Below are 11,381 nucleotides of genomic sequence, written 5' to 3'. Positions count from 1 at the left end.
CGAGGAGGAGTGCGGGTTGGGGGGAGATTTTCCTCTCAACCCCTACTTCTACAGATTGCAAAGTGGTTTGAGGGTTGAACCTCTAAATTTTTTTACGGGTTTGAGGATTTAGAGGTTCTAGTCTACAGCGTTTTTTCAGCAAAAACTGTAAAATAAACGGTTATTTTTAGGGATTTGAGAGTTTGAAGGCTCTACTAGTAATGCATGCTCTTAGTTGGATCTTGTCACGACCGAACACCACCCAAATACCGGGCGTGAGGCGCAGCTCCCCGTCCCACTCCCACCCGGTCACGGAGAATCGATCGAGGTTGGGTGTGCGCCAGGTTGCGGGAACGCCTCTGGAGGTATAGCCCCCCTCCCACTCCCAAAATTTGCCGTCCGAGAAGGATTGCTGTCCTCTTCATAGCCCTAGCCCACTCCCCGTCGCCGCCCCCCGTCCCCAAATCCGCCGCCCCCCTCCGCCCTATCGGCGGCGATCTGCCGCGAGCACTACCATGCGAGGGGCGCAGCTCCCCGCCGCACCCTGTCGCCGCGCCTCTGCCATCCCACTCGAGCAGGAACGGCTTCTCCAATCTGCGCCGGCGGCAATCCCTGATTTCCCTTCCACCTCTGTGGTGAGTCTTTTGCGGAAACTGGTTCCCTGCCGCATACTCTATTCGTCTTCTTGCATGCATAGCCCGATGCGGGCCAGTCACACTTCCGGTGGATAGTACCTTGTGCTTTTGTCCTAGCATGACCTGAGATTTCGTGACGAGAAACTTAAACATCGATATAGTCTACTGATTAATACATCCTATATTTGCATGGAATTTTTGTCCTGAAAGTATACCATGCTGTCAGGATCTTCAGTAGATATAGCTCAACTTTCATTTGAGTGGTTTTGTTGGTTTAAAAATGCTGGTTCAGATGGCTTTTAGTTATGTAACTTTGTCAATAATTAGCGCTTTCTTTAACCATAGGTCCAGGAGATGCCTAGAAAGAATCAAGAATGTACACGCATGGGAGGAGGAGCAAGCACAAGTAAGAAGAGAAAGGCTTCTTTACAGTCCAACTCCAACCGAGAAGGTGAACCAAGTGCAACAATTTCTAGTCTCTGTTGAATTGTTAATTATAAAGGAACTAGTTAAAATATATTACTAATGCTATTAATTGTTCATTACCTGCAGATTCTCCGCCTCCGAGGGATGGTTAGTTTGTTTTGAGGACACCTAGGGATTGGAAGCGTTTGATCGTAGTATTGGATCGTACATCCCTGAAATTATTTCTACCTCTAAACGAAAACATCATGTTTAAACATATGCATCATAAAAAAGTACTAATGAAATGAAAGATTGCTTCCTAGGTTCGTTCAATGTTCAAAGTCTTGTTCGACAGAAACATGTTACTCATGTGCTTATTGTTTTTTTGTTTGGTTGAAACTTGTCCGACCAAAAGCTATTCCTTTTGTTTTGGCATGTGCCAGTTTTATCTTGCATATTGGCTTCAAATGCTAATTGGTACACATTTTCACCTATTGCACCAGACCTTTCACGCATATTACGCAAGAGCCTACTTCCCCGTGGTTATCCTATGCCATCTAAGATTACTGGCAAGTTATTATTTTCCATTTTTCTGATTCTCCCCTCCCATTTTTTTCATGTGTTTCAAGATATTTATTCTAGCCCTCATGGTATGGTATGTTTTTTCGATTAGGGGGCATGCGCTTGGTGAATACATTTGAGCTCTGCTTTGGAAATTTAGATGGCTACAGTGAAGAGCACACCAGCATTAAGTTACTTGCTTTGAGCCTATGTCAGTCCATTGTCTCACTTGCTGCTTTTAAGGGTAACAATGCAATCACTTTGTTATTGGGATTCCAAGTTTTTTAGGTTAATCAGTAACTAAAAATTCGATCCTGTGTAGGTCAAGATAGACGGTTTACATGCACAGGCACAATCATCCAGCACACAGCATCCAGCATGAGCATTCTAACCTCTGCTAGCTTGATTAGATCCTCTGAAGATGAAAGTAAGATACTTGATAAACTGGAGGTTAGTGCTACTAGTCAATTTTCCATCCCATTGGTTTGTTATGATTATGTGCTCATGAGATGAAGATGATACAGTTTGTACTTGCATGCAGATTAAGGTGCGCCTGCCCAATGGCAAGCTCGTTGTAGGAAAACTGTGGAAATATGATTTTTATTATAATATTGCTGTTGTGAACACCAAGGCTTTTCCAGAATTTCATGCAGCATGCTTTCATAATGAAGTGCCAGCTAATGTCAAATTCTCCCAAAGTAAACTGGTAGCTATTGGACGAGTTTTTGAATCTGGAGAACTAATGGCTACAGGTGGGACACTGCTGTACAAAACTTGCAAATTCGATTGCCAGCAACTCATGGCATCTACATGTAAGACCACAAAGGTACTTCCCCTAATCTTTTATCGCTCTGTAGATAGATTAATAAAAAGAAACTGGTAATATGACTAGAGTAGGACTTTTTTGTTCGCATTAGGAAGATATTCATACATACTCCCTCCGTTCCTAAATATAAGACCTTTTAGAGATTCCAACATAGACTACATAGGAGTATAATGAGTGAATCTACACTCTAAAGTATGCCTATATACATCTGTTTGTAGTCCGTATTGAAATCTCTAAAAGGGCTTATATTTAGAAACGGAGGGAGTAATATCTTAGAAATTGTTCATATCGAACAATATTATGTAGCGTACCTAAATATGAAAACATTCTAAACAAAGCATGTTCACAGCCATTGTATTCTGTGCTAGGCTGGAATTGGGGGCCCCATTATTGATGCTGATGGAAAATTCATAGGCATGAGCTTTTATTATAAGGATGGAGCTCCTTTCTTACCAATCACTATCCTCCAGAAATGCTTAAAGCACTTCAATGAATTTGGGTATGTTTTGAAGTTCTTACTTGTATGTGCTTCGGATATATTTAGTTCAGTCGCATGTTGTCAAGATACTAAACAATTTTTTACCACTCTCTTATCATTTGCTTGATTGTGGAGACATTAGGTCAGGACTTTGAGATTAAAATTAGGATATCGTAGCTAACATTTAATGGTTCTTAGATTGATAAGTTTATTGGATGGATACTTGGGAGATGCTAAAATTATGCTGCCACCACCTAGCTGATCAGTGGCAGCCATGATGGCTGCATGATTGGCTCGAGTATTAATTGCTGATAGGAGGGTGGTGATAATCATAGTTGCTAGTCACTTCCTGTTCATCTGAGCCACCAGAAACCAGGTATTTGCTGTAGCCCGTAGCCACTAGCTGTGAGTAAGCAGTTCCAGTCCCCTTAATATGTGCTGGTCACTGTTCTCTGGGTGTTACCAAACTTGCTTTCACTATCCTGGGTTCTGTGTAGCTGATGTTACTTGGCTCAAGTATTTTTTCTGTGTAGTTTTAGGTCATCTATATTGCTAACTGGTAAAGCTGTTGCCTTGTGACCATGAGGTCACGGGTTCGAGTCTCGGAAACAGCCTCTTGCAGAAATGTAGGGAAAGTCTGCGTAGGTCAAGGGTTCGAGTCTCGGAAACAGCCTCTTGCAGAAATGTAGGGAAAGGCTGCGTACTATAGACCCAAAGTGGTCTGACCCTTCCCCGGACCCTGCGCAAGCGGGAGCTACGTGCACCGGGCTGCCCTTTTTTTAATATTGCTAACTGGTCTATTGTTAGTAAATATATCGAATGATCAATGATGTGATATGTGTAGGAGAGTTCTGCAGCCATGGCATGGTCTGAGGATTGGATCACTTCAAGCTGAAAAATTGCGTGTCCGTGAAGAAGTACATGACATCTTACCCCATGCACATGGCATTTACGTACAGAAGGTGACTATCCACCTCATGCATTTGATGTAGTCTTTTCTTTCATTGTGTTGCTATGCTGTTTATATGTGTACTAGTAATAGTGCACGTGCAATGCAGGTGGTATCAATTACAAAATAAATAACATGTTTCAGGCGTAAGCAGTTGAATTGAACATCTTAAGAAATACACACTCCCCATTTCATTACTAAGAAAACATAATTTCCTCCCCATTTATGATTTTTCCCCATACATAAACAAACAAATCTGATCAAAGAAAATTATCAAATTGAGCATTGCTAACAACCTATTCCATTTGTTACTTCTTTCCATTGATGAAATTTCCCTGACAGCCATGTATCCAAGCCACCAACCCATCCGGCGATAGGACATGATATATGACTAATTGGAAACACTTACACGGAAGTACGAATAGAAGATCCAAACCGTGCCCCCCTTGAACACAACTTGGTAATTAAGGTCTGTAGCATTGCTTAAACCAAAACTTATCATGTCTTATCATATTTGTTTTTTCTAGAGCTTTGAATAATATCTCCAGCTCATTCAATGCAGCAATAGACCCATCATTCTCCATGAACATGCTACCTTCCTTTCTCAAATCTAGCAGAACTTTGGTGGCCCTCTTGTCTTCACTAAAATGCCAATCTTTTGAGCAGTTTCATCTTGTACACCCTTCTCTACCACCTAAGTCAGCATAATGAGAAATGAGGAATATTACAAATAAATCCACATCAATGTGAGTAGGGCATTTTGGAGACCGAGCTCCATGGAGCCCTTTATTTTGGAAAATTCAAAATTTCAGTTTCAAAAAATTCTGAAAACAAACGCATGTATGCAAGGATGTAATGTGTGAAAAATTTCAGGATGAAATACCTTGAATTGTGAGCTGCACAAAAAAAACCAAATCATAGGCTTTGAGGATGAACAGTACAGATACTAAAAAGCCCCAGATTTGTCTTTTTATTGTAGCTCACATGTAGATTATGTATCTAGGTATAAGTGTATTTATTGTCCGAATTTTTTGAAATTGTAAAGTTTAAATTTTGAAGTTTTCAAATAAAGGCCTCCATGGAGCTCGGTCTCCGTTTGGCATTTTCGCATCAATGTCACTTATAACGTATAAGAGCACACATTTGAAAGAAAACGGAAAAAGGCGTACCAGCCGGAATTAAAACAAGACTATAATCTCGCAGCTAGGTGGAACAACATGGAGCCCCAGTCCCAGAGTAGAATTTGCTTCTGGTATTTTTACAACGGTTGGACCAGAGCAATAGGTCATCTGCAGCCGCCCGAGCAATGTGATGGAGGCTCTGATAGTCATCTCGAAAAACTTTAGCGTTTGACGTCTCCAAATATTCCATAGAAGAGCAATGACCACAGTAGAATGAACTTTGTTGGATAGAGCACCTTGCTATACATCAAGAAGATTGGTGGGCCTGCCATCATGCAAGCTATTGAGTTCGCTCCGGAGTGGCAGGAGGAGAGGACAGCAAAACAATAGATGGTCATTATTCTCACTTCCTCCACAAAGGGGGCAGGCGTTGGAGGTGGCAATAGAATCGTCGGAGCATAATTCTTCCAGATAGCAGTAGCCAGCTAATCAGTTGGTCTGGTGGACCAGATCTCCTTGTAGGCCAGTTTGGTTGTTAGAAGCTTGCCGTCTTGCCTGCAAATTCTTTTGTTCGGGACCTGCAGGTTCAAGTTTACCAAAGTCATAATAGCGCGCAAGTTAGCTAGTTCACATTCAACCGCATGAGATAATCTTGGAGCAAGATCGAGGTGTAGCTCTGGAGAAGCAAGAACCCAGGCAACAAAGGATGCCTGCCTATTTAAGTGGGAGAAAAGAGCCTGGAATTGTTGAGCCAAAGTGGTAGTGGCGTTCGGAAGCCAAAGGTCAGCCCAAAAGGAGGTGATGGCACCATCGCCAAGATTGACCATGGTGATTGAGCAAAAGAAGTCTAAGCCTTCGAAAATGTCATGCCAAACCGGAGTAACAGCATTATCCGGCGTGCCCAGATCATGAATAGGAGACCATCCATATTTTGTTGACGAGGTAGTTCGGTTCAGTCTGGGTGCCTCAATCGTGAAGTTTAGAGAGGTGTTAAGCAGGCATAAATTTTTTGTTGCTTTAAATGGAATGGTGTAATTCCCTTGCACAGTAGTAAACATCTGTGAGGTTTGTTTTCAACTTCATTTCATTATTTGAACAATCGCAATCAGGTATCCAGGCTAGATTCTATGTTTTGCTGTACGCTGTGGTATGCCAATTTTCTTGAGTGAAAGTGAGAACAAGGAAAAGGGACATTAGCAGATTTGGACAAAACTAATCTTTTGAGATTGGATGTGAACATATATTTGGATATTTACATTGTGATGATCACTTATTGCTGTGACTTGCTTGATTTTTTTTTGACAGATCCTTGTTTGCTTCATAGGTTGTGAGTGGATCCCCATCAGCAGATTCTGGAATCAAAGCTGGTGATGTAATTACCAAGCTTGATGACTTTGCGCTATCCAATGCACAAGAGGTTCTGTTCTTCTTTTGTGCCATTCTACTTTTTTTTTGGTTTCTAAACTGTGCTGTGAAATCAGACCTCCATTTATTTGGTTTGGTTTCCTGCGAATCTGACATTATAGGTTAGTTTGGTTGGTGCCCTGGACACGATGTCTGGAAAGTGATGCTTGCAATGAGCCTGAACAAATAATTTTTTTTGCCTGAACTGCCTGAGATATAGAGTGTTTGGTTGGTGATCTGTCCTGGTAGTCTCAATATGGGTTAGTTTGGTTGGTTCCCTGGACACCATGCCTGCAAAGTGATGCCTGCCTTGAGCCTGAGAAGTAACTGTTCTTTTTGTTTGCCTGGGTAGGCTAGCCTGGGATAGAAGTGTTTGGTAACAACATGCTTTGATTTATAAATACTAAAGTACTCTCCTAATAAAGGCCAACAGAAAACCTTCCTACTTTCTCTCTCTCTCTCTTGGAATCACAGACCCAAATTTTTCTTTTTAGAACTGCGCATAACCCATTGAAAAATCCTAATTAACAGAGAAATCACAAATTCCTGTTCCATTATGTGATTTTTTTGGATCCAATCAATCTACTCACCACCTGGATCGAGTTCTCCTGTCTGTCCTCTGTCTTACCTCCTGCCGAGCTCACGTTGGTGGCCGTAATGCTGCCTGTTTGCCAAGGGCAGCCGTGGCAGCTACTTCATACATCTCCGCCCTGTTTCTTTTATTCTTCTGATTAATGTCTGCCAGTAGTTTCAGGCTGCTGCCAGCATGTATAGGTGCTCAAGATATGACACCAGGGCCGGTCTTACTCTCCAGGATACCAACCAAGCAATGTGCAGGTAGCTTCCTGGGAGGCCCCAGTCCAGTTGCCATGCACCCAAGATGCCAGTTAAACTAACCTAAGCCATTGCATTTTATGTATGATTAAGAATCTCCTGCTTGTGTTTCACCTCATACGTAAGCATCATGTTCCTAGGGACAGATACATCTGCGCCATAGTACTACCACTCTACTAGCATGGTTACATCGTTTCTGCGAGCAACCAATGGAGTAGGAACAACAGCTCGGGAAGCACCATTGGCATCCATGGAAGGTTGAATATCGGCATAGGTAGTAGGAGGAGCATGGGCTCTGGGAGAAGATGAAGGGTGCGTTTGGTTCGTGTCATTGGGTGGAATGTAATGGGTCCGCCCCGCACCCAGGGATGGTTCTCGTGTTTGGTTTGGTCGAGGAATCAGAACCCACTCGTTCTTGGGAAGGCATATTCCCCTTATTTCGGGAATGTGCTCGTACCTCCAAATCGAGCGAACGACCCGGAACACCTCGCATCTCTGCCCCTCTCCCCAAAGACCAGGCCAACCTCCCCTCACCTCTCGTCTCTCCCTCAAGCCGGCGTTGCTCTCCTTCTCTCTCACAGCCACCACTCCCCCATCTGGGCAGCGGACCGGGTAGCAGCCGATGGGGGGCGGAGGTTGCTGGAGGCAATCACACTCTAGACGTCGGCTTGACCTGTGGGTGGCAGCGGCTGGACTTTTGCTGGTGGCGATGATCTGATTGGCCGGAGGGCCGGCGGACGACTACCTGATCCACAGAAGAGGTGGCGGCGACCAGGCCTGCTGGGGGCTACGGATCTGCTAGAGGGCGTCAGCGGCCTGATGTGCCGGAGGGGTGGTGGCGACCTTGCTCGACCTGACCTCAATTGCAAGCAGGAGGACAACGGGGTCTTTCGGTTCTTCCTTAATACAGGATTCGCATCAGCCACTTCCTGTTTCTTCCTCTAATCTGCAACTCCATTCCATGACAACGAGCCAAGTAGTTCATTAGCATTAACCCTTTCTTTAGTGCTAAGAGTTAGCTAGTTACTCTTTTTTATTTGTAAGATATGTTTTGGCGCAAGAGGAGATAGTTGTGTAATCATAACAAGTGTTTGTTTCATCCTCAATTCACTATAGACGTCTGAGAAAATGCAGATTGAAACAAATGTAAATGTCTGAGAAAATGCAGCTATAATTGTTCGTATTGTATATATGCATTTGAGGGGTGAGGACAAACAAACCCATTACATTCTGTCTGCAACCAAACACTGATACATCGCCATTCCATTCCATCTGTCGTCCTCAACCAAACACCGGAACGGAACCGACCCATTCCGATGGAATGTAATCATGACATTCCATTCCACTTCGTTCCCCAACCAAACACACCCGAAATAAATCCAGCTCTAGAAACAATGTAGTAGGCAAGCCAGGACCTTCCATACCGCCTGACTCACCCCCACCTAAGAGAACCCCATTCCTACAAGAAAGTTAGAGTTAGTTATATAAAAAATGATCAGGCAGACATTTATTATTTCCATAGCTGCCATATTTTACTGGGTTGTGCTTTTGAGCAATCACCTTCCACATTTTCCATTCTGTTGGAATAATAATTGGTAAGAACACATCAATTCTACAATGTGAACTCTGCAGTAATGTGGTGAATACTTGAATCATAAATTGTTTTCATCAGGCAAGCTACTTTCTAATTGTGACCAGAGACCAGAACCTGACAAATTAACACCTGCAGTTTGTTGCATGCTCAGTGCAAATTGCATATATCTGTTCAGAAGTACTTTCTGTTGGTAGAGTTATTTAATTTTAGTTGAGCACTTGGATTTTCTCCTTATTTCAATGCTTATATTAATCATGTTTTATTGCCGAAAGTGGTCAAGAAATAAGTAAACAATATGATTTGATTTTGACTTATTCATGGTATATTTACAAAACTTATTGAGATTCCTTCAGCATTCTTAAGGTCAAGCATAATGACTATGTTTGTTAATTTGCATGTTAATTTAATCACGCTGGTATACTTTAATCAGTTCAAAAGTTCCAAATAATGGCTCGCAACATGGCAATATATTTGTTAATTTGCATGTTAGCAACTTAGCATGCTCAAAATAGAGGGTAAACATTTGAATTCATATTTGGAATATAGGAATAGTAATTCAAATTGAGAACTGAGTGGGCTAAGTGTCTTGTTTGCTAGAAGAACATGCATGTAACCTCTTGTTTCATGTTAGAGCTCATTTTGTTGTGATTTTGTTCTTATGGACCCTTGGATTTTCATATTATCAATTAAAAAATATTATATTCTTAAACTATATTATTTCAGTATATTCTCCCCCACTGCTCCTTGTTTCCTGAAAATGAATAAATATACAGGTCATCATGGTTATGTTCTAATTTAAGTAGAGCTATGTTTTTAGCTTGCACAATATTTGCACAATATATGATGTATTGTTAACGAGAAGTGCATTTTGCATGACATCTGATATGGATCGAGAAGCCCTGTATCCCTATTGGAGAGTATGATAGTTTTATTCGTTGTATTAGTACATAACATACATGTTCATGCAAAATCTGCTACTCATATGGATTTTATTTATTCCTACCAGTTCCATGAGCTGATTTTGGACAAGGCAGAGAGTGCTTTTCGACATGGTGAAGGAATGCATCTTACGGTTAGTTGCAGAAGTTTGTATTCTGCATTTGTGCGTCAACATTTATGCTTTAATTGTTCTCCATATTGTGCCATTGCATTGAAAATAGGTATCTTTCCTAAGGCCAAGCAGTGGCTCTGAGTTCTGTGCAACTATCAGTGCTGAAGTTATCGACATGAGCGAACAAAACATGAGCAGTCAAAACAAGAGCAAGCAAAACAGGTTCTTTTTCTGACACAAAATTATTGCTTTTATGTCAATATATTTTGTGAAGTCAATTCTTTCAGTGTTAGATGGCCGGTACCCAAGACGAAGTGGCTATATCCAGATGACGAACGTGATGCTGATATGATGCCCCTTGTTCGAAAGTGTCGTCGACCTGGCTATGTATATGGTGAGGATCTTGCCTCTTATTCTTTCTCTCTCCTATTTGATGGTGATGTTTCAAGCAGTAACCACTACTGTCTTAGTTTCATCCTCTGTTGAGTTTTTTTTTGATCTGTTAAATTTGGTGTCGTTGCTGATGTGTATGTAATTTCATATAGACCCGTGACATTTAGATCTCTGCATTTTTAAAGTTGTATTAGTGTAAAGTTCCTGTTACCACTTTGTAGATGCATTCTATGTGCAATGCTGCATTATCTCTCTGTCTTGGTTAGGTTGTTTCACTTGTAATACTGTTACTTGCTAAGTTTCTCTCATGGACGTGACACCGCTTTTGTTTCAGAGGCCCCCTTGATGACTGACGTATCTAGATACACAAGGGTCTGATGAATAATCAAGTTGAGCAATCTCGTAGGGTTACTAAAGAGGAGCTTGTTAGGGAGCCAGATGTGAACGTTTCGGTTTTCTGATCCATATTTGGCAACTAAACTGCATGTTATCTACCCCTATGCTAAGTTGGCCCGGAGATATTTTGTTTGGTTTGATTGTTTTATTAATGCGTGTATGAAAAATACTAAGACGGGGTCGTGGGATGTAACGAGAAAGCGCTTGTTGTCAGCATGTTGTGGTATATGTAATGCATACCTTATGGGATGGCGAAATGGCCCCAACGAGCTCATTGTCGGGGGTGTTGTGTGACATATGCCAACGGATGACTTATCATGAAGGGGGCTAATAATACGTCGTCGGTGCCAGGAAATGGAATAAGGCGCAAACATGTTCGTTGGCGTATCTTATCCAGGTTTGGGGCTCTTTAGGAGATAACACCCCTATTTCTGCTCTTCGGGGTTTCTGCATGATCACTAAGCAACAATGGTGGCTACAAGCTTGCTCCTTGAGCCGTTTCTCTAGAGGGGGAAGAAGAGCAAGGCTAGCCCTAGCTTACTCTCTCTATATGTGTGTGGGTGTGTTGAGGTCTTAGTGAGGATGAACCCTTTGCATGGGCGCCCTGGGGGTTTATATAGGCCTACCTCAGGGGTACAATGGTAATTCGATCGGGTGTAGGACCTGGCTGTCAGTGTTTGTAGATGCCGGCTTCTCCGTCGACCACTGGGGCCTGCCGCTTGGTGGGTCCTGTCGGCTGTCGCTTGTGAGTGTTG

The 11,381-nt window shown here is 42.3% G+C and overlaps 1 protein-coding gene across 3 annotated transcripts; it reads left to right on the top strand.

Moving 5' to 3' along the window:
• Positions 1-251: 251 nt before the first annotated feature.
• Positions 252-10,883, top strand: LOC125509373 (serine protease HtrA-like). Of its 3 annotated transcripts, none has more exons than XM_048674338.1 (14): positions 253-614; positions 960-1,065; positions 1,167-1,187; positions 1,523-1,588; positions 1,693-1,824; positions 1,903-2,030; positions 2,122-2,406; positions 2,775-2,905; positions 3,729-3,846; positions 6,279-6,371; positions 9,793-9,858; positions 9,947-10,059; positions 10,125-10,231; positions 10,565-10,883. In XM_048674338.1, exons 1-14 carry the CDS (start codon positions 495-497, stop codon positions 10,606-10,608), a joined length of 1,530 nt encoding a protein of 509 aa, XP_048530295.1. In that variant the 5' UTR covers positions 253-494; the 3' UTR covers positions 10,609-10,883. The 3 variants fall into 3 exon arrangements, with proteins under 3 accessions (XP_048530298.1, XP_048530295.1, XP_048530297.1); XM_048674340.1 differs by having other exon boundaries at positions 254-614; positions 10,131-10,231; XM_048674341.1 differs by lacking the exon at positions 6,279-6,371 and having other exon boundaries at positions 252-614.
• Positions 10,884-11,381: the final 498 nt, after the last annotated feature.

The sequence above is a fragment of the Triticum urartu genome, chromosome 5, assembly GCF_003073215.2.
Source record: "Triticum urartu cultivar G1812 chromosome 5, Tu2.1, whole genome shotgun sequence".
NCBI lineage: Eukaryota > Viridiplantae > Streptophyta > Magnoliopsida > Poales > Poaceae > Triticum > Triticum urartu.
This window is presented reverse-complemented; position numbering and strand designations above follow the sequence as displayed.

Coding starts and splice junctions, on each gene's coding strand:
- LOC125509373 (XM_048674338.1), top strand. CDS start 495: ATGCGAGGGGCGCAGCTCCCCGCCGCACCCTGTCGCCGCGCCTCTGCC. Junction 1,589..1,692: donor TATGCCATCTAAGATTACTG/GCAAGTTATTAT, acceptor TTTTTCGATTAG/GGGGCATGCGCTTGGTGAAT. Junction 2,031..2,121: donor AGATACTTGATAAACTGGAG/GTTAGTGCTACT, acceptor ACTTGCATGCAG/ATTAAGGTGCGCCTGCCCAA.